The following is a 26674-nucleotide window of genomic DNA, read 5'->3' on the forward strand; positions in this document are numbered from 1 at the left end:
CAGGTGTGGCAGAGGGTGCCTGTAATCCCAGCTACTAGGGAGGCTGAGGCAGGAGAATCCCTTCAACTCAGGAGGCAGAGGTTGCAGTGAGTACAGATCACGCCTTTGCACTCCAGCCTGGGTGACAGAGTGAAACTCCACCAATAAATAAATAAATACATAAAAACGCTTTCAGAGAAAAAGAGGGTGTGGCCTGTAACTCATTCTGTGAAGCCGTACCCTCACCTTGATACCCAAACCAGACAAACACACAAGAAGAAAGGAGTTTTGGGCCAGGCTCACTCATTAACATGGTCTCAAAGATCCTAGACAAGTCTTAGCAAACAGAAACCAGCGACAAACAAAAAAGGAAACATCGAATTCAATACAATAAACATTTGAGCGCCCACAAAGTGTCAGGTACTGTTCAGGGCATGGGGGCACTGCGCTAAATAAAACTGATGAGAATCCTGGCTGTGATGAAACTTAAAATGGGGAGGAGGTGAAAGAAAACCAGAAAATAAAAGCAAATGCCATGTGTCTCACAGGTGCAGAGTACAGACGAGCACTTGAGAAAGAAAGAATGTCTCAAGGAAACATTAAATCAACCTCCATCGCTACTGAACGTCCTGAACAACAACTGCGCTGCAGCAGCTAGGACTTGCCTTCCTTCTTAGGGTTATCCATGTTCGCGTCCCCTGCCCGGCAGGCTGAAGAATCATCACAGCCGCCGCCTCCTTCCATGGAGAGAGTTGTCAGAAGTCACTGCAGGGTGGAACGGGGCCAGAAGGTGAGTGCGTGTCAGTGCCCAGGGCTCCTGGTTCCTTCAGCCCTCGGCTCACAGGGGCAGAGAGAGCTGAAGGCCTCGGCCAGATCTGGGAGAGGCGGCGCGGGGGCCGCTCTGAAATGATCGCATCCCAGGGGACCCCAGGGGTCGGGTGCTGCCAGGCCGGGAGTCAGCCCGAACGCTATCGGACTAGATAACGGAATTCTCGGCTCGTGGGCCAGAGTGCTGAGGGCTCTGGTTGCCTGGGGGGCAGCCCTGGACCTCCCGGCATCCCCGACCACAGCGCGAAGGGCCCCGGTGACCCCTGCTCGAGCCCAGGCCCGGCTCCTGGCGGCGCGCGGCCCCTTCCCGTCCAGAGAACAGCGGGCACCGCGCCGCACCTGGCACACCGCGAAAGCCTTGCCCCCGACTCTGACCCCACCTTACCCAAAGCGGCCGATGCAGGACGCGGCTCCGGCACGGATTTAAACGCGGCGCCGGGCGACGCGGGCTACCGATTGGTCGGTTTGAAAAGGGCTCCGAGAGGCGGCGGGCCCGGTGCATCCTGGGTATTGTAGTCGGGACGCTGGTAAGAAGCGTCCAGGGCGCATGCGCACTACTCCAGCACAGCGATTGGCTCCGCACGGCACCAGGGCGCATCCACACGGAAGTCTGCCCGGCCTGGCCGCTACGTGTCACCTAGCTATCCGCGTCAAGCCGGAACCATATATAGCAGTTCCTTGTGTGTAGGGAGAAAGTTAAAACTGCCACCTAAGGGTTTCCATGGGAAGACTAAAAGTAGGCTCACCCACCTGCTGTGAAGCAGCGCGCGCCAGCTGTTACTAACAGTAATGAAAAGGCGGGGTCCCTGCCCGAGGCTCGCACGGGGGCGCCGGCTGACCCAGCGACCAGAGGGAGACTCATGGCCGGAGCTGCACAGCCTGTGGGGCCGGAGGGGAACCGTCGCCCTTGGCGGGCTTCCCCAACTGCCAAGGCCTGAGGACGGCCGAGAACGTGACGGGAGCCTGTCCTAGGTTTTACAGGCCGGTTGGGGAGCTGCGCTGGAGGAGAGAGCCAGGGGCTGGGACCCGGTGATGGAGCCTGCCTTGGGGAATCCATGTGTTGGAGAGATAGGATAACAGATAGGATAACCCTGACCTGAGCCATGGAGACGCAAGGGCAGGACTGGTAGACGGGTCAGTGGGCAGCAACTTAAGGCTGACCTCGCTTGAGCCTTTGCCTGCGAACGAGGTATAATACCCACCTCGGGGGCTTGAGGATCAAATGAGGGGCTCCACCCACGGCAAAGTGTCACTAAGCGGGAGCTCTGATTATCCAGGACTGATGGATGGAGGAGGATGCAGGAAGAGGAGCCTGGGAGGACCCGCTCTGGAAAGGATGGAAATCGAGAGCACCATTCTCAGGGACGAAGATAAGCTGTTTACTTGGGGCAGGCTGCGGGGAGAGCTGTCCAGCAAGCAGCCACGGTGGGCGGGGGGGGCGTGGGGGACCCAAGGTAGAGGCCTTCCAGGCTGGCTGAGGCCACCTCTGGGTCCCATGTCCCTGGTTTTGCATCATCCACACCAATCACTCCATGTTGCTGTGTTCGTTCACTAGAAGACTGTGGGCTCATAAAGGGCAGGGCAGCCCTCACTCACCAGTCTCCCCAGCCTCACCCAGCCCAGCACAGGACACCAGGCAGGGACAGAGAGTGCTGGGGTAGGTAGGTGTGGTCAAACAGCTTGGAAAGAGTTTGGCCTGCTCATTGCATTCCCCTCAGCTCATCCTGGGGATGTCTGCTGGGAGAATGGCAGAGGGATCCCCAATATTCATTCCTGATACTCCTCTCCCTGTATCATATCAGCACATAGTAGGTGTGGCCTATCTATGGCAGATTCATTTCTGCCCCCGATAGGATTTGCTGTAGTTTGGATGTGTGTCCCCTCCAAATCTCATGTTGAAATGTGATCCCAATGTTGGAAGTGGGGCCTGGTGGGAAGTAATTGGGTCATGAGGGCAGATCCCTTACGAATGGTTTATCACCATCCCCTTGGTGATGAGTTCTTGCTTAGTTCACACAAGATCTGGTTACTTAAGAGTCCAAGACCTCCCCTTCTCTCTCTTACTCCTGCTCTCACTATGTGATACACTGGCTCCCCGTCACCCTATGTCATGATCTTAAGCTTCCTGAGGTTAGACCAGAAGCAGATGCCAGCACCATGCTTCCTGAAAAGCCCATGGAACTGTGAGCCAATTAAACCTCTTTATAAATTACCTAGCCTCAGGTATTTCTCCATAGTAACGCAAGAAGGCCGAATACAGAGTTCGACTTCATTTATTTATGCATTCATTCACCAACTTTCACTGACAGCTACTCAGTGCAGGCCATGTGCCAGGTGATGGATGCTGTCCCTGACCTGGAGAGGTCACAGCAGGGGTGCAGTAGCAAGGACACATGCCAAGGGCTGAGGGGCACAGAGGCAGCACCCTCACCAGCCTGCAGTGGGGGTTGGGGGGTAGAAGGCTTCCTGGAGGAGGGACCAGGGTTCCCAATTGCACAGCTAAGTCATGTCTTGCTTGGAACCAGGAGAGGGGAGGGAGGCTCCCCTTAGGACGTGTCCCTAGTTCCTGGGTAGAGAAGGCGACTCTCTGAAAGTCCTACTATAATTACCCATTTTCTTGACTAGATGCCCCACCTACTTTTTTTTCCCCCCCCCTTGAGATGGGAGTCTGGCTCTGTTGCCCAGACTGCAGTGCAATGGCATGATCTTGGCTCACTGCAATCGCTGCCTCCCAGGTTCAAGCAATTCTCCTGCCTCAGCCTCCCAAGCAGCTGGGATAAGATGTGTGCCACCATGCTCAGCTAATTTTTGTATTTTTAGTAGAAACAGGGTTTCACCATGTTGGCCAGGCTGGTCTTGAACTCCTGACATCAGGGGATCCACTCACCTCGGCCTCCCAAAGTGCTGGGATTACAGGCGTGAGCCACTGCGCCTGGCCTGGCCTGCCCCACCTACCTTAAGTTCAGGGAGAAGCCATCTCCCCAGGACCCAGCCCCAGGCCTGCACCATAGATGCTCAAAGACTTGAAGGAACTGATTAATAATTCATTTTAACCACAGAAATTTGCCTAGGCTTGAGCACACTGTGGGGACTCAATAGATTTGGAGGCCTCCTCTCTTCTAGGAGGCCTGCTTCCTGCCCTGATGAATCCCTACCTAATTTCAGTACAAACTGAGGAACTTGAAAAACATCTGTGCACTGGGACCTCCCCTCACAGGAAGGCTGAAAGCAGCACAACTCAGTCAGCAGCACATTCAGGAGGTGCTCAGTGGGGAAGCAGGAGACAGAGGCGGCACTAACAGGGCCCACTCCAGGCTTGTCACAGCCACACATCACAGCACTTTGCGTTTTGCCACAGCAGAGAAGCTCTGAGCTCAATCCCTGCATCTCAAAAGTGCATTTATGATTAAAATCATGCTCGACATGAAGCCTTATGATGTGCAGTTTAAAAAGAGAAACGGGTCCAAATCAGCACCAACAGAGCCCCCCAGGGGGCTCCAAGACGCCCCAGAGATAGCAGGAGGACCCCATGTGCACGTTCATCTGTAAGGAGGGCGGTGGATGCAGCAGCAGGGGGCTGAGCCCAAAGGCAGCAGGTGGGGCCTCTCGTTGTGTGACCCTGGGCAGGCCACTCCCCTACCCCGGTACCCTCACCTGAAAAATGGAACAGCAACACAATGAGATGACAGAACCTGTCTAGAATATAAGGGAAAGAATGAAAAGGTCCATCCCAAGGGCAGCCTGGAAGGGGACAGGCGGTGGTGGGAGGCTGGCTGCCTCTGGAAGACCTGTCCTAGTGGAATCAGCTCCCACCCCTGCCCTGCCTTCCAACCCTTGAACCACCAGGCAGTAGACACATTCCCCTGGGAAACAGAATTTGCAAGGCAGGTGGAAAGAGCAGCACTCACACTGGCTGTGACTGCTGAAAAATGCACATTGGCCCTTCTCAAGGACTGAAAGGAGATTTAGAATCACATTTAAAATTAACCTCTGACCCCCTTCCCGTAAAACTGAAGATCACCCTCTAACAGCCCTAACAAACAGGCTCCAGCCGTCTCCTGACCCTAACCCGGTGCAGCACGCTGACTGGACGCAGCGAGGCCATCACCGAGGTTCCGCAGGGTGGAGGCGGCCAGGCTGGCTCACTGCATGAGGTGGACGCTTGCCGCCTTGCGGATGAGCCGCTCAGTCAGGGGCGAGTTGGGCTTCAAGGCATCACGCTCCATCAGAAGGCTCCTGTGGAAACAGACATGGAGGTTCTCTTGCAGAACATTCTAGAGGGATGTGGGGCCTGGTGGTCCCTTGGTACCAAGGCAGAACACAGGCAGGCTGGACTGCGGCACTGAGGGAATAGCAAGGGCCAAGGCCCAGGGGCAGGAGGCCTGGTCTCAGTTTGGAGAGAGGTAAGGATGGGAGGGCACAGACCTCCAGTGCAGGAAGCCACACTCAAGATGGGGCAGAACAGGTATGAGTGGGGAAAACCCAGGTTGAAAGAGAGAAAGCCCAGGTACACTTTGAGGTAAAGACCCTGCTGTGAACTGAATGTCTGTGTCCAGGCTGAATGTATATGTTGAAGCCCAAATGCCCAAGGTGATGGTATTAGGAACAAGGCCTCTTGGAGGTGATTAAGTCATGAGGGTGGGGCCCTTGTGAATGGGATTAGTGCCCTTATAAGAAGAGGTGGATGTGGTGGCTCACCCCTGTAATCCCAGCACTATGGGAGGATGAGGCAGGAAGATTCCTTGAGCCCAGGAGTTTGAGTTTACAGTGAACTGTGATCACACCACTGCATTCCAACCTGGGTGACCAAGACTTTGCCTCTAAAAATATTTTAAAAATTTAAAAAGAAAGAAGAGACGTGAAAGAACTGGCACTCAAAGGAAACGTCATGTGAGGACACAAGAAAATAGCTGTCCACAAGCCAGGAAGAGAGGCCTCAGCAGCAACTGAACCCAGCCAGGCCTTGATCCTGGACATTCCAGCCTCCAGAATCATGAGACAATGTATGCCTATTGTGCAAGTCGCCCAGTCCGTGGCACTGTTTTTTTTTTTTTTTTTTTTTTTTTTGAGATAGAGTCTCCCTCTCACATTCAGGCTAGAGTGCAGTGGTGCAATCTCAGCTCACTGCAACCTCCACCTCCCAGGTTCAAGTGATTCTCCTGCCCCAGGCTCCTGATTACCTGGGATTACAGGCACTCACCACCGTGCCCGGCTAATTTTTTGTATTTTTAGTAGAGGCAGGGTTTCACCATATTAGCCAGGCTGGTCTTGAACTCCTGACCTCAGGTGATCCACCCGCCTTGGCCTCCCAAAGTGCTGGGATTACACGCATGAGCCACCACGCCCGGCCTGTCTGTGGCACTTTTAAAGTAACAGCCCAAACTGACTTAAGACAGTCCCCAAAACATCTGACAACAGTGGTTCTGTAGGGCGTGGGTGGTGTGAAAGGGCTGGGACCAGGCACTCAGTGTGTGGGGGCACCATGGCTGGGGGTGGAAGGTTTCCCACCCTGGGGGCTAGTGACCTGTGCTGATGGCCCCATGGATGCTGCCTGGTGGCAGGACAGGACTTGGAGAGAAGGCACCCCCCATACCTACTGCGGTCAGCTCCCCGTGCAGCCTGCTCTCCCCCACTGGGCCTTGGGGAAGGCCACATCAGCATTGCCACATTGCTCCCCAGATGCTCACCCCAACTCCACCCTCAGTCCTCCTGTCCACACAGCCACTTTCCCCACTGCTGCTGCCAGAGGCACCAACTCCCACCCACACCACAGCTTGAGCTCCCTAAGGGGCTTAACCACTAAAGAAACATGCATGGTTTTGTCTATGGCCATGTAAGGCAAAGCGGGGAGCATGTGTCCAAGACATTTTACAGTTTTAGGCGGTTCAAGTGCTGCCAGCTAGACCTGTTTCATCAGTACCACAGAACCTGCACGGCTCAGTTTGGGTAACCCTGCCTAGACGGAGCTGTGCTGGTGCACCTGCGCCTAAACCACTGGGCTTGTCACCAGCCAAGGGCCTCCTGTGGCCCTGGGCTGCCACCTGCTCTCACAGCACACCTTCCCCACCAGGCACCCCATGGCTCCTCTATACTTCCTTCCACCTATGTCTGAGGGTCATGGGGGACCTGGGCAAGGAGAGGTGTCAAAGTCGCTCGTCAGACATACAGGGGCTATGCAGCCGCCGGCCAAGGGCTCAGCAGCCTGAGTGGAGGGAGGCCAGCCGGGCCATGGAAGCACCAAGGGTGCTGGCAATGGTGGGGGCTCCTTGGAGTTCCCCTACCCTCTCATCTGCCAGCTATGCCACCCTCCTGACACTCACCTGCCAGCCACACCACCCTAACACTCAACTGCTAGCCACACCACCCTAACACACTCACCCTCCAGCCACGCCACCCTAACACACNCCAGCCACACCACCCTCCTAACACACCCTCCAGCCACACCACCCTCCTAACACCCTCCAGCTATGCCACCCTCCTACCAGCCCCATGCCTGGCCTGGCTAAACCCACTGCACTTTCAGCTGTGCCCTCAGCTGCTGCTCCCTCAGTGTGAGTTTACGTGTGTCTGTGGGACTGACTGCTCCCTGTCGCTCCCCCAACTACAGATGGGCTCCTGGTAGCCAGTGCCTGGTGTGCCTGCTCACTGCTGCCTCTCGGCACCCAGCACAGGCAGGCAGGATAAATGAGCTGAGGTCTGAGCGTTAGGTGTCGGCCAGGTGCAAAAGGAGAAAGGGTGTTCCAAGCGTGCAAAGGCCCAGGAGCCTGAAAGAGCAGGACATATTTGCGTACTCAGGTAGCTTAGCATGGCTAAAAGGGAGTGGGCTGGGGAGGGTGGGAGGTTGGGCCCGGGGTCGAGCTGGCTCCACTTGGTCAAATTGAGCCCGCTAACAAAGGAGAACCAAATTCCCCACAGCCTCCCAACCTCACAGCCTCAGAAGCAGGAGCATCTCGGGCCAAGGGTGGTGGGGCTTCCAGGCACTCCCGAGGTCTGCAGGGAGAGCCTATGAAAGTCGGGAGTGCTGGGCAGGGGCCAGGAGCTCACCGGGCCACATTCTTATGGACGCTGGAGGTGCAGTTTAAGGCCGCATGAATCAGCAGCTGGTTGAAGACGTCTCTCTGAAATATCAATTGGGTATGTGAGGCTCCTGTACCTCGGGATGGGAGAGGTGAGCCCCCGCCCACCGAGGGCTGCCTGCTCTCCAGGGAGACGGTGGTGTTGATGCCACACCCTCGATGACCAACTTACAGGGCGGGAGCGTGAGAGACACATTCACATCCACATTGTGGGCACCACCACCACGGGAGAGACTTGGGGGCTACAGGGCACCCAGACTCCCTGGCCCAGTCCCCAGGTGCCCCGGCTGGCAGCCATCGGCTCACCTGGGCATTGCTCCCACCGAGCTGGACGATCCGGTAGCGGATAGGCAGGAGCAGCTCCAGGACGCGGTCAGGGTTCCCGTCCTCAGCCTCCACCAGGGCCTGGCACAGGGGCAGCCCCACGTCTCGGGCCAGGAGGTGCTGGTAGTTCTCCCCTGGAGATCTGCGAACCCGAGACAGTGCCCTCAGCTGTCTGCCCATCACAGGACATCCGGGAGGGGCAGGGTCATTTCTTCCTCAGCGAGGTGTCCCTGGCCCAGTGCCTGACACATGCCACGCTGATGAGGTGAGGTGACAGGCGGGGCAGCCCATCAAGGGGACGGGACAGGGCACTAAGCTCAGACCTGGGTTGGAGTTCACCCATTTCCAGCTACCTGGTCCCCAACCTTCCAGCCTCAGTTTGCTCACTTGTGAAGCAGGCATAACAGTGCCAGTCTAACAGAACTGTCAGGATTGCTGACAAGACAGGCAAAGGCCTGGCACTGCAAGTCAAGGCAATCACCACCCCCAGAAGGGAATGGGCAGGGCAGCCCAGGTCCCCCAGGTCAGCCCTCACCAGCTCTTGCCAGGCACTATCCCTGATTTAGATGGGGAAACTGAGGTTCAGACCAGAGAAGCACCTCGTCCAGGACCTCAGGGCCTGTAAGCAGCAGGTGTCTCTGGTTTCAGGGCTTCGCTGTGTCCTCTCCACGGAAGGCAGCCCTGTGACCCTGAGGATCTCATACCCACGATGGGGATGGAGGCAGCTCTGTGTCTTGGGGCAACCAGTTGTAGAGCTGTGGGCCACACACTTGTGGGTGCACACGCCTCGGGAGTCTGCACCAGGGGACACATACCTATAGCGGTGCACACTGGGGAGCAGCCTCCACCGGCATCGCCCTGCTGCACTCACAGGCAGGGCAGGCACTGAACAGGTCTCAGCATGGCCCTAGCACCCCGTCACCCTCTCGGCAGGGTGAGGACCCCCACCCCAAGAAGGTCCCCTCTGCATACTCGCTGGCGTCCCGCAGGGTGGTCAGCAGCTCCTGTGTGGTCTGGCGGTCGTGTGCACCCAGGGATGCCATCAGGAAGTGTGCGTCATTGAACAGCAGGATGTGGTCTCGGCTGTGCTTCCGGGTCACAGGCAGGACATCCTGCCACCGCTGGCCCACAGACACCCCTGAGGACATGGGGAGGACACCCAGGGCCTGGAATGAGGCTCTGGGATGTGTCCTGTGCAAGGGCCTCCCCCACAGCGCTTCCCTTGGAGGCCCTGATGACCTTGTCCCAGGTGAGAGGCCGGGGAGGTAGGCAGGGCCATGGGCAGCGTCTGGCCTTGTGCTTAGGCCTCTGTTAGGACTGTTTAATTATAGAAGCCATAGACACGTTAAGTAGGAAGCACATTTTAAAAAGTGTCAAAGGTTATTAAATAAAACCTCTGTCTGCTTTGACAAACCCCAGGCCTCTTGGATCCCCCGGCCTTCCCACACAACCCCTGGCTTCCCCATGGATGCCCCGGGCTCCCCACTTTTCTCTAGGTCTCCAGCCTCAGCCTGCCCTTCCCACCAGTGGGCTCCCTGGCTCTTGCACCCCTCAGCCTGCTGTTGCCTGATCTGACCACATCAAGCCCGCCCTCTGGCCTCTTGTTCTGCAGCAGGCTGCTGGCTTCTACGTCCCGGTAGCTTTGGATGGTCTGCTTTCTCTGAGTGTAACTCTTTCCCTTGTCTGCCCAGCAAGCCCCACACATGCTCCTGGGGCTCACATTTCACCTCCATTAGGAAGCCTTCTGAATCTCTAGAAACAGCTTGCCATGCACTCCCTCAGGTTCCTGAATTGCTCAGCCCAGGCCTGCACCCCCCATGGTACTGCTGACCCAGGGCCTAGCCCAGGCCTCTGTGGTTCCAGATGGCTCTGCTGAGCCTGAGGTAAGGGGAGAACCATCCGGCACCCCAGTGGTTGGCTGGAGCCCTCGACAGCCCCCAGAGCTGTGGCTGATCCCTCCAGGCTACCTGCAGAGCATGACAAGGTTGAGAAGCCTGTCTACAATCCCAGGGAGTTGAGAAACTCTCTCATGTTTCAGGAAAGGAGGTGGCATCCAGACAGGTGGCCAGGTGCCACCAGTGCCCCGAAGGCTTGGCAGGCTGGCAGTGGGAACAGCACAGCAGGTGCCGCCCTGGGTGCAGAGCTCGAGGCTTCCACATCGAGGAGCGGTAGGAACTGTCAGAAAGGGCAGTGTGGCCTGGGCACCCCCTCCAGCTTTGGGCCAGCTGGGAGGCAGCTGCAGAGCGGTACCCAAGGCAGCGGCCAGGTCTGCAGAGGGGTCTGGAGCGGCTCACCCATGAGCTCTTGCCCAGCCCTGGGCCTAGGCCACAGTACCCTCTTCCTCATGGTGTGGGAGGAAGAGGCAGAAGCCAGTGGGGCTGCAGGGGTGGCTACCTTCCATCTGCAGGCGGTAGAGCATGGAGCAGCTATCCACCACGTCCAGCATGGTACCACTGGCCTGCAGGCTGGGAAGGATCTGGAAGACAGGGCGCCAAGGCGGGCTCAGCTGGTGGGCCAGATGAGGGGGCTGCAGGCACAGCTAGGGTCAGCCTGTCTAGGTGGGGTGGGGCCTGTATAGAGCAAGCCCTCTGCCACTGTCCCCATCACCCCAACTAACAGGCCCATCACCCTTGCCTGGGGTGTAGACTGCTCCAAGCACTAGAGGGGTCACCAGGCAGACCTGAAAAAAGAGCCCACTGCATTGCATATCCAGGGTCCAGACCAGGCCCAAAGCATCGGCCACCTCCCACCCCCGGGCCTCAGACCACACCGGTGGGAGGGTTGTCTGCCTGATCACGTTTCTAGACTCAGCTTTGCTGAGCAGGCCACCTCGAGTTCTTGCAGTATGTCACCCATCACTTCTTTTTTTTTTTTTTTTTTTTTTTTTAAGATAGAGTCTCCCTCTGTCGCCCAGGCTGGGGTGCAAATGGCGCAATCTCGGCTCACTGCAACCTCTACCTCCTGGGTTCAAGCAATTCTCCTGCCTCAACCTCCTAAGTAGCTGGGATTGCAGGCACCCACCACCACACCTAGCTAGTTTCTGTATTTTTAGTAGAAATGTGTTTCACCATGTTGGCCAGGCTTGTCTCCAACTCCTGACCTCAGGTGATTCACCGGCCTCAGCCTCCCAAAGTGCTTGGGATTACAGGCGTGAGCCACCACACCCGGCCCACCCTTCATTTCTTACTACAACTTCCTGACCAAGGGAAATTATTGTGTGCTTTTCTCTGATGTTTAGATCCCCAGATCACAAGCATTTCTGTGGTTCCAGGCTTTTATGAGGAAGCCATCCCTGGGGTCCTTGGAGCTGTGAGTCAGGCTTTTTTCCCCCTCTCAAAAGAATGTCTGGGCCCAGGGAGGAGGAATGGGGAGTTAGTGTTTAATGGGTATAGGGGGCCGGGCGCGGTGGCTCAAGCCTGTAATCCCAGCACTTTGGGAGGCCGAGATGGGTGGATCACGAGGTCAGGAGATCGAGACCATCCTGGCTAACACGGTGAAACCCTGTCTCTACTAAAAAAACACAAAAAACTAGCCGGGCGAGGTGGCGGGCGCCTGTAGTCCCAGCTACTCGGGAGGCTGAGGCAGGAGAATGGCGTGAACCCGGGAGGCGGAGCTTGCAGTGAGCTGAGATCTGGCCACTGCACTCCAGGCTGGGCGACAGAGCGAGACTCTGTCTCAAAAAAAAAAAAAAAAAAAAATGGGTATAGGGTTTCAGTTTGGGAAGATGAAGAATGTTCTCAAAATGGAGGGTGGTGATGGTTGCACAATGTGAATGCACTTAATGCCACAGAGCTGTACCCTTCTTTTTTCTTTTTTTTTTTTTTTGAGATAGGGTCTCGCTCTGTCACCCAGGCTGGAGTGCAGTAGCGTGATCTTGGCTCACTATAACCTCTGCCTCCTGGGTTCAAGCGATTCTCATGCCTCATCCTCCCGAGTAGCTGGGATTACAGGTGCCCACCACCATGCCCAGCTCATTTTTTGTATTTTTAGTAGAGATGGGGTTTCGCCACGTTGGCCAGGCTGGTCTTGAATTCCTGACCTCAAATGATCCACCCGCCTCAGCCTCCCAAAGTTTTGGGATTACAGGCGTGAGCCACCACACCCGGCCTTGTACATGTAATTTTATGTTATTTTTATTTTATCATAGTGAAGAAAATTCCAGCCGATTGCCCCATTGCACTCCAGCGTGGATAACAAGAGCGAAACTCTGTCTCAAAAAAAAAAAAAAATTCCTATGGGTAGACCAGTTGTCTTACCAAAGAAAAGTGATCTGAAAGGGCTGGAGGAGAGTCCACAATTGCAGAGGCGAGGCCCTTAGATGTGTAAATCTACCAGCACCCTCGGGGTGAGCAGGGCCAACCGCTGTCCCCAGCATAGGCAGGGTTGAGCAGGGCCAACCGCTGTCCCCAGCATAGGCAGGGTTACAACATTGCTCTTGGCAAAATTAACCCCATCAGGCCTTATGCAAGAAACATGTTCTTGCTCCAGCTGTTTTTCTGGCTGGGACAATCCTGAAGAACTCAAAGATTTGGTCTCTTTGAGACTCAAAGGCAAAATGCTGCAACAAATTGAACATGGTGTGAGTGCAACTTACGTGAGTATCAAAGATGGTCAGCGCGGCCTCATATTCGCCCTGGAAGAATAAAGTTCTCCTGATTAAACTCTGGAGAAAGCAAAGTGTAATACTGGGACGTGAACTGAAAACGGCCAGGCCAAAGCCCCCTGAGCACATGGCCTCAGGCCTCCACCTCCTCTCAGAGGGAGACGGGCAGTGTCTTGGTGGCACTGGGATGGGAGAAGGTGAACCCGCTTTCAACCGGACCTTTGGTTCCCCAGTGTAGAAAGGACAGCAGTACCTGTGCCGCCACCACTGAAGAAACAGTTGCTGTGGAAGCATTCTCTCTCCTAGTGGAAAAGTTAATATAGGCATTGCTCATACTAACTGCTGCAAGCTTTTTCATGTGTTTCTTTCTAGTCTTTTTCTCTTTTTTTCTTTTTTTTTTTGAGATGGGGTCTCACTCTGTCACCCAGGCTGGAGTGCAGTGGCACAATCTGGGCTCACTGTAACCTCCATGTCCGAGGTTCAAGTGATTCTCATGCCTCAGCCTCAGGATTACAGGGACGCGCCACCACGCCCAGCTAATTTTTGTATTTTTAGTAGAGACCGGGTTTTACCATGTTGCCCAGGCTGGTCTCAAACTCTTGACCTCAGGTGATTTGCCTGCCTTGGCCTCTCAAAGTGCTGGGATTACAGGCGTGAGCACTGCGCCCAGCCGCCTTTTTCTTTTCTGCATATGTTTCCTCTCCTGTACATTTAGCTGGGTTCTGTGCTGTCTTCCAGACACTTTATCATCACATTCTTATGTCATGACAGGGCCCTCACGTTCTCAGCATTTCTCACTTTTTGGACATTCAGGGAGCTTCTAGCTTTTGTGCAGGATAAAGAGCACTGGAAGTGACAGTCTGGCACACGGAACCCTGTGGCGGAATCACTGGGGTCAAGGGTGTCACGAGCAGATGCCCCATACCCTGGCTCCCGCTGCAAGATCTCATGGCCCAGGCAGGTACACCCTGCGGGGTGGGCGTCTGGCTCTCCGCTCCAGCCACAGGCACTTGCTCTGAATGATCTCTACAAGTTATACACCACGGACGTGATTTCCAGGCCTCTACAGTGAAAAATCCCTACAACAGGTCAAGCCTGGAACGCTCTTTGGAAACATTAATGCTCCACTGCATCAGGGCTCCACGGGATGTGAATACACAACAAAAGCTAAAAAATCTTTCTCCCTCTGGAATCTCTACAGGATAAGACAGGGCAAACAGACGGCCCCCTTACCTTCTCAATCAGATATAAAGCCCAGTGCCAATAGTTATGACAAGCCAACATATCCGAGTCCTAGAAGAGAAAAAAAAAAGAATGTATGAAAAGTCTGGGCCGGGCGCGGTGGCTCAAGCCTGTAATCCCAGCACTTTGGGAGGCCGAGATGGGCGGATCACGAGGTCAGGAGATCGAGACCATCCTGGCGAACACAGTGAAACCCCGTCTCTACTAAGAAATACAAAAAATAGCCGGGCGAGATGGCGGGCGCCTGTAGTCCCAGCTACTCGGGAGGCTGAGGCCGGAGAATGGCGTGAACCCGGGAGGCGGAGCTTGCAGTGAGCAGAGATCCGGCCACTGCACTCCAGCCTGGGCTACAGAGCGAGACTCCGTCTCAAAAAAAAAAAAAAAAAAAAAAAAAAAAAAAAGAAAAGTCTGAAGGTCTATGGGAAAAAAAATGTTGTTTTGTGCTAATGCAGAAACCATCTTTTTTTTTTTTTTTTTTTTTTTGAGACAAAATCTGGCTCTGTCCCCCAGGCTGGAGTGCAGTGGCACGATCTTGGCTCACAGCAACCTCTGCCTCCTGGGTTCAAGCGATTCTCCTGCCTCAGCCTCCTGAGTAGCTGGGATTATAAGTGTGCACCACCATACCTAGGTAATTTTTGTGTCTTTGGTAGAGACAGGGTTTCACCATCTTGGCCAGGGTGGTCTCAAATCTCTGACCTCAGGTGATCCGCCCACCTCAGCCTCCCAAAGTGCTGGGATTACAGGTGTGAGCCACCGCACCCGGCCACAGAAACCATCATCTTTGAGTGCAGGAAACAATATTCCATATCTGTGCTGGGCGCCTCCGGCCACACAATCTCTTCCACTTGGAAGGGCAGTGACTATCATGCTGCATTTACCAAGGAGGAAACGGAGGCCAGGGGAGGTTCCCAACCTGCTTGCCTGAGCTGGGGAGCAGCAGCCCCAGGACTGGTGCAGAGGAAGTTACTTCAGCAACTCCAGCTTTGCCTTCGTTACATGTGAAGTTGAGAAAAGGAATCACAGAGCCACTCCACAGGGAGTGGCCCAAGGCCCATGGGTGCCCAAACAGCTCAGGGCACTTGGATAAACTCCAGGCGCGGTGGCTCATGCCTCCCAAAAGTAATCCCAGCACTTTTGGGAGGCTGAGGCAGAAGGATCAATTGAGCCCAAGAGTCCAGGACCCATCTGGGCAACACAGGGAGGAGACCTTGTCTCTCTAAAAAAAAAAAATTTAAATTAGGTGCTGTGGCACACGCCGGTAGTCCCAGCTATTTGGGAGGCCAAGGTGGGAGGATCGCTTGAGCCCAGAAGGTCGAGGCTGCAGTGAGCCCTGATTGTGCCATTGCACTCCAGCTTGGGTGACAGAGAGAGAACTTATCTCAAAAAACAACAGCAACAAAAAAAAACCAAACCAAACCAAAAAAACCTGCAGAGATCAGCAGGCCCAGGGCCAAACTCCAACAGGTGCTGGCAAAGCCCCGAGAGCCGGGGCGGGGGGGCGGCGCATGTCAGTGGCTCCCTTAGGCCGCCCTCAGTATGAAGCAGTGTTAAAGCAGGGCCTGTGCTGGGCTCAGAGCTGGCCCCTGCTAGGGTATTTCCAAGCTCGGGAGACTGGACTCGTGATCCTCAACAAGGGACGGTGCCCAGCAAAACCTCAAACAAACCTCACTGTCCCTGAGAAGGGAACCTGACAGCTGTCCCCTTGACAGAGCTGAATCTGGAGGCCCGAGGGTCCTCCGCCGCGCGGCTCAGACTGCACGGCCCCTGCTTGGGAGCCAAGTGCTCACCCTTCCCTGATTTCTTGCTGACCCCAAATACAAAGCGGGTATTCAATCAGTGCTGAGTGAGCAACCATGTGTCCCTGTCCCGAGGAGGTCCCATCTCCCTTGAGCCCAACAGGCTCACCTGACGCAGCCCCGTCTGTCCAGAGGGCCCACCTCCACCATGGCGCTAGCCTTTCCTTCTCTGAGGCCTCTGCAGGCGTTTCTGCCTCTGCCTGGACACCACCTTGCCTCCCATGGAAAGAGGGACTGACAAAGCCTCCTGCACGGCCCATGTCTGCCTTGTACCTGGGCTCTAGGACACCAAACTGTGCAGCTCTCCTCTCCCTCACAGGCCACTGTAGGCCTTGGAAGCCTTGCTCAAGCTGGTGACGGTTGGGATGCTCTCCATCATCCCCCTCTGTGTGGCACACACCTGCTCATCCTTCAGTAGCCAACTCAGAGGTTGCCTCCTCCAGGACACCTTCCCTGGCCACTGTCCCCCCAAGTCCAGTTGAGTTTAATGCTTCCTCTGGGTTTCCACATCCCACAGAGGGTCCCTGTCATGGTGTAGCTCATGTGCTTCTAGGAGGCTAATCGTTCCTCTTGACTAGGCCCTGTGAGGGCAGAGAAGTCTGGGCTGGACCCTCAGTGGAGTCCCTAGGGCAAGGTATAGGCCTGGGGTGGGGACTAAAATCTTGACTGTGCTCTGCTCAGCAGCCAAACACCTGAGGCAGGTGCAGGAGAAGGAGGAGAGGGAACCAAGCCCCATAACTCTTGTCCATAAAGCCTCAGCCTGACTCAAGGGGACGCACTGCATTTCCCAGGGAGGTGAGCCACCGACAAGCATCGTACCTTCCAGTGGGTCTCTGAGTGCTGCATGAATTCCAACCCATCCTTGATCTCTGCTTTCATCTCGTGGATGTGAGCGACGGTGTGCACCGACCATGCGTCTGTCGGGTTAATAGATAAAGCCTACACAGGGTGTGGGGAAGAGGATTCCAGATAAAGCAGATCAGTCAGGCTGCCAGGGCAGGCGACGACAGGGGCAGACGTCTCTAAGGGGCAAGAGGGGCCTGGACTGAACGGGGTGGAGCAAGTGGGGGGATGGGGCTCCGACTCAAAACACTGACATTCAGCACCGCTTCCCGCCTGCCCGGGCACACCAGCTCATGCGCCTCACTGCCTGGTTCACAGACGAGGAAGCTGAGACTTAGGGAGGCTACGCAACTTCACCCAGCGGGACAGCGGCAGGATCTTTCCAAAGCCAGGGCTCAGACCCAAGCCCACAGCATCTGCACACAGCCGAGGCGCCTGCAAAACATGCCCGCCCTCTCTGGGCCTCAGTTGCTGCCAGGAAGGCCACGGATGCTGCCTTCCTCTTAGAGAAGCGGTTACTGCCCAAGTGAACACGGTGTGAACTGTCAAGTCCTCCAGTGGCTGTGGCTGCCTCTTTCCACTACCATATATGTGAGGACACGTGGCTTTCTGGGTGCAGAAACAGCTGGCTTTAAGGTTATCACAGTTCATGACAACAGCCACTCCCATGACCTGAGAGCTTGACAGCGACCAGAGAGGCAGGCTGGGCTCAGGGAATGATCCTCCCCCGCTAGCTGTTTCTTTCTTCTATTTATGTGTTCAGCTCATGTTTGCTAAGCATCTACTCAGTCCCAGGCGGAGCTTAGAAAATGGAGCAGTAGGCCGGGCGCGGTGCCTCCAGCCTGTAATCCCAGCACTTTGGGAGGCCAAGGCGGGTGGATCACGAGGTCAGGAGATCGATACCATCCTGGCTAACATGGTGAAACCCCGTCTCTACTAAAAATACAAAAAACTAGCCGGGCGTGGTGGCGGGTGCCTGTAGTCCCAGCTACTCGGAGGCTGAGGCAGGAGAATGGCGTGAACCTGGGAGGCGGAGCTTGCAGTGAGCCGAGATCGCGCCACCGCACTCCAGCCTGGGTGACACAGCGCGAGACTCCGTCTCAAAAAAAAAAAAAAAAAAAAAGAAAATGGAGCAGTAAACTGAGGCTGACAGAAGTCCCATTGCCTGGCTTGCGCCCAGGTCCCCCATGCCAAATCATGAGTTCCCGCCAGCCCCACTGCCTCAGTCTCCCCACGCCTTTCATAGGGGTCCAGAAGCCCCACGCTCCTCTGCCCTGGCCCAGCACCCGCTGAGATGCTTTTGGTGGGAGGTCGACCCCAGCAAGCCCTGCCTCTCTGCCCACCTCTCAGCTTTCGTGGGCCCGGCCCACTCCATGTGGGAACGGAAGGAAAGGAAGCGTGTCTGTAGGGGACTGTGGGCACCCCCGGGGCAGGGGCTCTGAGCACGGGACACTTGGGCACAGTCTAAGCAGGCTGGGCGCGGGGTCCTGAGATGGGACCCTGCTAAGCATGCTGCTTTCATGCATGGAGGGAGTGAAGGGTGGTGGCTGTCACCAGCTCTGATGGGCTGACCGGCTTCCTTCCTCTCTTGGAGTCCCACCATGGTTCCCTGGGAAGGAGTCCAAACTGCATTCCCAGGCTACAAGGCCCAGCAGAATCCAGTCCTCGCCTGCCCCTCTACAGTCCTGGCTCCTGGCTCCCCGGCTTGCTGCCTCCTCCCTAAGCCTCCACCCATCGAGCCACTTGGAGCTCCAGGTCCCCAAGCTCTGTGGCTGTGCCTGTGCCTGCTGCCTGCCTGCTCCTGCCCTGGCTCCTCCTGCCCTCACCAGCCTGGGGCTGCAGACACATGGCCCATGTGTTACCACCCCTGGCCCCATCACAGCCCCCTTTTCCTGCCCAGTAGTTGCCTGTGGGGTGCTGGTGTTGAAGTCAAAGAGTTGGTGCCTGCAAGACAAGGGACAGGAGGCGAAAGGGGATCAACGGACCCTATCAATGGACCCTATCCACCACTTCTTCCTCCTTGCAAGGCATGGAGGGGACTGGCCACATCTGGTTTGCCACAGCTACTCTTGTCCAGAGCTTCTCCAACTGTCTCAGGAGCTCTCAGGTGCCCAGATGGATGCCACCCATAGGAGGGCCCAGCTGCCATGGTCTCCAAGGGACTTTCCTACAGCTGATCCCTGGATGTGGTGTCTGGTCACCCAGGCCATAGAACCAAGACTGCCAGAAAGCCACTTGGGTTCCCCACCAGCCCTGACTCAGAGTTAAAGCAAAGACCATATCACTCAAGACACAATTCTCAGATTCTATAATCAGAGCAGTCTTCAGAGAGCCCAGGGACCCTTGGGCCCCAATGCTGTCTCCTGGGGAGGGTGCTGCAGGCCGACTAGGGCAACTACTGGGGGAAGAACCCCAGCCAGGATGTTGGGAGGCGCGGCCTGGAGCAGGCAGCTGAAAGGACAGCCGTTGCCAAGTGGCCTGGGTGGAATCCGGCTCTGCCATCTCTGAGCCATGTGGCCTTAGGCAGGCTCTAGCCTTGGCCTCTGAGCCTCGGGCCCCTCATCTGGGCAACAAGGAGTTGAACATCACGTGGGCAGGGCTGTGGGGACGCAAGCAGACACATATAAAGTGCCGCACAGAGCCGGGCACAGGAGGAGCTGTCACTCCCTTGTGCGTGGCAGCCCCTCCATGGGCCTCAGTTTCCAATCTTGCAAGAAGAGAAGTACAGGAGAGGGACCCCCAGAGCATGAGACCACCCACGCCCCATGCCTGACAGCTTAAGCCTGCCCTCTGGCCCTGGGCCCAGTCACGCATGGGCACCCAGCAATCGTCATGACTGGCTATCATCACTCAGGTCCCTGAACCTCTGGTGCCGTGAGTGATGCTTAGAAATGCAAAGTTCAGGAAGGAAGAGCCAACGTTTATTTACACTTCACCTCCTACAAACTCCTGTCCCTGCAGGGCAGTGTGGGTGGGAGCCCAGACCTGCCACTCAGTGCAACCCCAAGTGAGTGGGCTGACCCCAGCTCCCTGTACCCCATCAACCTCATCTGTAGACGGGGAACCAGTGTTAGCCAAGGAACGTGGCTCTGGGGTCCTCAGGGGGCCACAGGTGAATGACAGCCCCTGGCAGGCGGCAGCTGCTCACACTAACATGAGCTCCCCAATCTCTCTGAGGAAGTGAGAGCGGGGATGGGGTTCACCAGGGTCACACATGAATGGTGCCCCTCACATGCCCTGGTCCACCCGACAGCTGCTCCCCGAGGGGTCAGGCACCTTGGGAAGGACCCACTTACCTCTTTGGCGAGTTTTTCTGCCCGGTCGTAGAAGTTGGTTTCCATCAAGCCAAAAGAGTAGATGCCTTTCACATAGCTAAACACAGAAAAAATATCTCAGAATACAAAACGATGGACAGGTAGCAGTTCAAATTATGTCCCCACAAAGATACACTGGGGTCCTAACCGCCAGTACTGGGAATGTGACCTTTTTTGGAAATAGGGTCTTTGCAGAGGTAATCAAGTTTAGAGGAGGTCATATGGGATTAGGGTGGGTCCTAACACAATGACTGGTGTCCTTATAAGAGGGCCGTGGGAAGACACAGATGCAGAGGGAAGGAGGTAGGTAAAGATCAAGGCAGAGTGATGCAGCTGCGAGCCAAGGGACTTCAAGGCAACTCCGGACACCACCAGGCACTGGAAGAGGCAGGAAGGACTCACTCCTGAGGCTTTGCGGGCGTTGGCCCTGCTGACACCTTGCATGGGACTCTTGGCCCTCAAAGCTGTACCTATGTGCTGCTCCAAACCACCTAGTTTGCAGCCCTTTGCTATAGCAGCCACAGGAGACGGACACAACCTCCAACTCCATGCCAAGCTCTGTGCTTTTCAGCAATTCCGTGCTTCAGACTGGTGAGGGGCAAGATGAACATTATATCTGCACAATCATCCCCAAACCCGGCACAGAGAGTGGCCCTGCTCCTCAATTAGCATCCCACCTTCTAAGAATCAACACGGGTCTCCACTGAGAATAACAAGGGCTCTTTTCCTCCTGTCTGCATGGTGACATCCACCCAGAGGCATGACCCAGGGGCACCTCCCTGGGAAGCCTCCGTGACCTGTGGGCTGTCAACAGCTCCTCCTTGGCTTCCACAGTGCTGTACACGGTCCCCTGCCTGGCCTGGAATGCACTCAGTGGACAGCCGGGTCCTCCTCAGACCCGGAGCTCCTACAGGCTGGGACCTGTCTGTCCAATTCACCCTCAGCCCAGGCCCAGTCCAGGATGGGCTGGAAGACATTACTGAATAATTGCACACTTCCAATCTCTCTCTCTCTTTTTTTTTTTTTTTGGAGACAGAATCTCGCTCTGTTGCCCAGGCTGAAGTGCAGTGGCACAATCTCAGCTCAGTGCAACCTCCGTCTCCTGGGTTCAAGCGATTCTCCTTCCTCAGCCTCCTGAGTAGCTGGGATTACAGGCACATGTCACCACACCCAGCTAATTTTCGTATTTTTAGTAGAGACGAGGTTTCACCATGTTGGCCAGGCTGGCCTCAAACTCCTGACCTCAGGTGATCCACCTGCCTCGGCCTCCCAAAGTGCTGGCATTACAGGCATGAGCCGCCGCGCCCGGCCCACACTTCCAATCTCATCTGCAACTGCCCACCCGAGTATCTAGGGTGGTCATACATGAAACAGGTTTCTTTCCTGTGATTTCTTGGAGTTAAGTTAAAACAAAATAGGGCAATGGGGCTTCTGAGACTAAGATGTTAGCTTCACTACTGTGGAAGAAGATTGATTCTAGTTTTTGTTATTCATTGAAGCAATGTCTTAAGCACTGGCTTCCAGAGTTATCTTTAAATATATATATATATATATATATATATATATGTATATGTGTGTGTGTTGTGTGTTTACTGGGGTCATTTAATCCTCAAGACTTAAACTATTTCTTGTATGCTTACTGTGTGACAGGTACTACTAGGTTCTTGTGATGGTTAATTTTTTATGTGTCAATTTGGCTGGGCCATGGTACCAGTTGTTTGGTCAAACACCAGTCTAGATGTTGCTGTGAAATATATATTCTTTTAGAGCTGGAGTCTTGCTCTGCCGCCCAGGCCGAGTGCAGTGGCATGATTGCCAGCTCACTGCAGCCTCAAGCTCCTGGGCTCAAGAGATCCTCCTGTCACAGCCTTCTGAGTAGCTGGAACTACAGGCACATGCCACCGTGCCTGGCTAACTTTTTTCATTTATTTTTTCTTTTTGTAGAGACAAGGTCTTGCCATGTTGACCAAGCTTATCTCGAACTCCTGGCCTCAAGCAATCCTACAGCCTCAGCTTCCCAAAGAGCTGGGATTACAGGCATAAGCCACTGTGCCCAGTCCTGTGAAGCTATTTCTAGATGTGACTTGAGTAAAGCAGATTACCCTCCATGTGGGTGGGCCTCATCCAATCAGTTAAAGGTCTTAAGAGAAAGACTGAAGCCCCTAGAAGAAATTCTGCCTGCAGACTGCCTCCAGATGCGAGGCTAATGCTGACTCCTGCAGGAATTTCCAGCTTGCTGCCCTGCCCTACAGATTTTGAACTTGCCAGCCCTCACACTCACATGAGTCAATTCCTTAAAATAAATCTCTATCTCTCTGTCTCAGAGCTCTCTGGGCTTCTCTGGAGGGTGCTGACTAAATAATACAGCTTATTAACCTCTCTGAACCTCACAACTATCCTGTAATGAAGCTGCAGTGAAGTCATTCCTGTGTGGTGGTCACTGGGGCTGTTCATGCACATTCTAGGCCTCCTTCTCTTCCCAAGCACAAGGTAGAACTGTACTTCCTGGTCTCCTGTGGGTGGGCGAGGTCATGTGATCAGTTCTGGCCAATGACTTGGGAGTGGCAGGGTATCCTTTTCATTCTAAATGTTTAATTGCCACTGTAAGCCCCCCCAGGAAAGCTTGCTTTTCCCTCTTAGTGACAGGTGTGTCCAGAGGGCAGCTGCCTCATCAGCTGGGATCCTGGATGCAGACAAGGATATGGCGGCAGAGCCCTCATCCCTCCTAAGGTGCCATGTAGTATGAGTAAAAAATAAACCTTTGCTGTAATAAGCTTTGGGGAAGAAGAACCAGGGGATGTTTGTTACTGCAGCAAAAACAATCCCATACTGACCGATACCTAATGGTACTACCTCATCCACAGGTGGGATGAAAATCAAATGAAGAAAGTGAAGCCTTTGAACTTTAAGGAACTAGGAGAATAGCAACAATGGTCCCATTATTTTTAGGACAGGCCCAAGAGAGTCACCATATTTTTAGGGCAGAAGAGAGAGATTAAGAAACAGAAACAATGTGATTTCCGGTTGGCACATACCTGCTTAGGGGGATGTCAGGTGTCCAGAAGGGGTAAACTCGAGCAACAGAATCTCGCATCTGTTCCTGACAGCCCAGGTAAAAATAAACATCATGGGAAAATTTCAGGGCCAACATGTCTGTTGGGTGGTCCTGGAGAATCTGTTCCCATAGTTCACTGGCTTTCAGAAAGTTCCTGGAAACCGAGAAAGATTTCTCACCAACACTGAACACACAGTCCACCCCCACAGGGAATGTAAGAGGCATCGTTTCTCACCAATGTCATGGTCTACATGGACGTCTTTTTTTAAAAATCAGTTTCTGGCCAGGCGTGGTGGTTCCTGCCTGTAATCCCAGCACTTTGGGAGGCCAAGGCAGGTGGATCATGAGGTCAAGAGTTCAAGACCAGCCTGGCCAAGATGATGTAACCCCGTCTCTACTAAAAATATAAAAATGAGCCAGGTGTGGTGATATGTGCCTGTAATCCCAGCTACCTGGTAGGCTGAGGCAGGAGAATCACTTGAACCCAGCAGGCAGAGGTTGCAGTGAGCCGAGATCGTGCCATTGCACTCCAGCCTGGGTGACGAGAGCAAAACTCTGTCTAAATAAATAAATAAATATCAATTTCTGTGTTAGGTTATGAACAGAAAACTGAAAACCCAGTGGGAAATTTTACTCTTCAGTTCAATTGAAAAAAAAAAACAGGTTTCACAAATTGCCGAGGATAATCCCACTGGAGACAGTCAGATACCTACATGAAGTCTCCGAGGTGGAACCACACCTGGGATGACTCACAAGGAAGACCAGGCAGCACCTCCCCAGTCTCAGGATCCCTGTACAATTGGCTAAGATCATCTAACTCTGCAGGGCATCTCGCCTGCCTGAGCAGACATGGGGGCCGTCCCAGAGAACAAGGGAACCAGTGTGGGAACAGCGGGGGGATGACGTGAAAGCCAGTGCAAGAGCAAGGAACATATGGGCGAAGATTTGATTTGATTGTTTATTTCCCACTAGAAGAAGCATGTTTTCTTCTCTCCTCCCTAACCTAGTAATTTCTGTAGAGTGACCCTATTATTTTTGTAAGGAAAATAATATACAATTTACTTAATGAAACAAAGTAAGTTACTTTTAACACTAAGTTGGGAATCTTCACCAACTGCTTCCTCACTCAGCACTCCACCAAGGACGGGGAAGCAGAGGATGTGATTTTCCATGAGAGCATCTCAGGAGGCAAGGAGAGAATCACTCTCCCACCCCGCCCTGCTCCCAAGGGCGTCGGGAAAGGGATACCCTGCCACTCCCCCAGCATAGCCTCAGGGTGCCAGCTCCCGGCCCAGGAAGGCCCCTCACCCCTTGGCAAATGTCTCTACTGCAGACACGTGCAACTGCTCCCGCCTTGTCAGCGGCTGGGTTCTTGAAATCTCCACCATTGTCTTCACAGCCAGGTCCAGCTCTTTGTCCAGCTTCACGGAGCTTCCAGTGCCAATCAGTACAAGGCCAGTAGAGATGGCGTGGCCCATTGCTGGTGGAGGTTAGAGAACAGCTGGTGGTTCAGCCCAGCCCAGCCCAGCCCAGCCCAGACTCCACATGTCACAGGGACATCCCATGTCCCAGGAGGGGCCAGCCAGGCAGCAGTAGGCTGTGCACTGTGGCCCTGCCGACTGTCCAGAACTCAGCCTTGGCACTTGTCAAGCATGGAGCAAACGGCAAGCCTAAAGGCACCCTTGAATATTTGTCTAGTGAGGGCATTGTGCTGAGTGCCAGTGTCTAAAGCACCTTCCCCTTCACTGGATGAGCCACTTAGCGGCTGCCTGCAGGCTCATCAGCGGCCACTATCACACAGCCAGCACACGGCTCCCGGGAGGCATCAGTGGATGCTGCTCATGACCGGCTGGACCAAGGAGGCCCCGGAGCACAGAAGTCACGATCCCGTCTGTGCTGCTCACACATGCTAAAAGTTAGGGGGTGTGTGCCTTGTGGCCCTCGCAGCAGCCTTGCTGGCAGGAGTGCAGGCCCCCAGGCCACACTCTGGGAGAGCCAGGGTGTCCACTGGCATTTGGAACTTGGTCACTGGCTCAGGCCTGGGATCTAGGACCCAACCATAGTGCTAGGACCACCCATGTGGCCCCTGGAAAACAGCTGGTGATTCCGATGGTCGAGCCCAGCCCAGCTGATGATTCAGGTGGTTGAAGGCCCCTGATCAGGGCTCAAGTTCTGCTCAGAGTCCGAGCCCACCCCTGGCTCCTGGCTCCCCATGACTGGGTTTGGCTCTCTGTTCTCCCCCAGTTATTTCCTTGTTTGTCCTCTCCAGGGCAGTACAAGCCCCTGCCTTAAATCTGACCAGGCTGCAGCAGGGTGAGAAGGGGGTCCCTGCCACCCTGACAAGACTCTGTCCCCTCATCAGCCCTTCCCCCAGGCCCGGAACCTTGCTGCACCCTGGAACCACCCACCATCAATGCACTGTGCTGGCTTCCCATGCCTGCTGTACACATGGCTTGCCTGGATGCCAGCCTCTGTCACCCATCGGTGATCACCTCACCCTGGCCACTTAGATGAGGTCTCACTGGTCCCCTGACGGAGGCTGCAGCAGCCACCTCTCATGTTCCAGCGGCCTGGGCCTTGGATTCAGGAAGCTTATCTAATCCCAGTTGTCAATCACCAGCTGGGTGGCTTTAAGTACGGTCTTACTCTTGCCAACCCTCAGTTTCCTCATCTGAGAAATGAGATCAGCATCTTTATTCAGTAATTGATGGTAATCAGAGAAAAGGCAAGAAAAATGCCTATTAGAACCTGGCATCTTATGGGAGTGACTGTTTTTCCAAATACAAAGGCAGCTGTCATCGTCTCTCCCTCTGTGCAAATGCCACCCTGGTTACTGCCACCCAACCTGCCTTCCCCATCCCAACTGTGTGTCTGTGATAAAGGAAAGAGAGAGGGGCTGGCTGTTTCAAGCGCGGCTCCTCCACCCAGGGAAGGAGTTACTCACCGAAGGTCGGATCTGCTGCTTTGAGCTTTGACAGGCAGCCCTCGATGCCACCGAGACTCTTGTCATTGGTCCATTTTACATACTAAAATGGGAAAAGCAAAACAAGTCCTCATGGAGCCCTTGGATCATTCTAGCAAAGGTGTGGCTCTAAATCCAGGTTCACACTCTGGGAGGCCAAGGCGGGCAGATCGTTTGAGGTCAGGAGTTCGAGACCAGCCTGACCACCATGCTGAAACCCCCACCTCTACTAAAAATACAAAAATTAGTGGGGCATAGTGGTGCACACCTGTAGTCCCAGCCACTTGGTAGGCAGAGGCATGAGAATCACTTGAACCCAGGGGCCAAGGCTGCAGTGAGCCAAGATCGTGCCACTGCACTCCAGCCTGGATGACAGAGAGACTCTGTCTCAAAAAACAAAAAATAAAAATAAATCCAGGCCGGGCGCGGTGGCTCAAGCCTGTAATCCCAGCACTTTGGGAGGCCGAGATGGGCGGATCACGAGGTCAGGAGATCGAGACCATCCTGGCTAACACGGTGAAACCCCGTCTCTACTAAGAAATACAAAAAATAGCTGGGTGAGGTGGCGGGCACCTGTAGTCCCAGCTACTCGGGAGGCTGAGGCCGGAGAATGGCGTGAACCCGGGAGGCGGAGCTTGCAGTGAGCTGAGAT

The 26674-nt window shown here is 54.8% G+C and overlaps 2 protein-coding genes across 3 annotated transcripts in view; both read right to left on the minus strand.

Moving 5' to 3' along the window:
- GTSE1 (G2 and S-phase expressed 1) overlaps positions 1-1378 on the minus strand; it is a 34485-nt gene extending 33107 nt beyond the window's left edge. Inside the window, exons 1-2 of the mRNA XM_025399996.1 lie at positions 1193-1378; positions 645-744 (exon numbers count right to left, since the gene is read on the minus strand). Coding sequence (XP_025255781.1) covers positions 645-723 — 79 coding nt within the window. The 5' untranslated portion in view covers positions 724-744; positions 1193-1378. The remainder of the gene's footprint in view (positions 1-644; positions 745-1192) is intronic.
- Positions 1379-3834: 2456 nt separating this feature from the next.
- Positions 3835-26674, minus strand: part of TTC38 (tetratricopeptide repeat domain 38) — a 27345-nt gene continuing 4505 nt past the window's right edge. Inside the window, exons 3-14 of one of the 2 annotated variants that reach the window (XM_025399867.1) lie at positions 26005-26086; positions 24369-24540; positions 23041-23214; positions 19988-20063; positions 16668-16787; positions 14044-14103; positions 12802-12840; positions 10602-10683; positions 9180-9345; positions 8190-8349; positions 7852-7925; positions 3835-5043 (exon numbers count right to left, since the gene is read on the minus strand). In XM_025399867.1, the coding sequence (XP_025255652.1) occupies positions 4950-5043; positions 7852-7925; positions 8190-8349; positions 9180-9345; positions 10602-10683; positions 12802-12840; positions 14044-14103; positions 16668-16787; positions 19988-20063; positions 23041-23214; positions 24369-24540; positions 26005-26086 (1299 nt within the window). In that variant the 3' untranslated portion in view covers positions 3835-4949. The remainder of the gene's footprint in view (positions 5044-7851; positions 7926-8189; positions 8350-9179; positions 9346-10601; positions 10684-12801; positions 12841-14043; positions 14104-16667; positions 16788-19987; positions 20064-23040; positions 23215-24368; positions 24541-26004; positions 26087-26674) is intronic. The other variant, XM_025399868.1, reaches the window with a different exon arrangement.

The sequence above is a fragment of the Theropithecus gelada genome, chromosome 10, assembly GCF_003255815.1.
Source record: "Theropithecus gelada isolate Dixy chromosome 10, Tgel_1.0, whole genome shotgun sequence".
Lineage (NCBI taxonomy): Eukaryota > Metazoa > Chordata > Mammalia > Primates > Cercopithecidae > Theropithecus > Theropithecus gelada.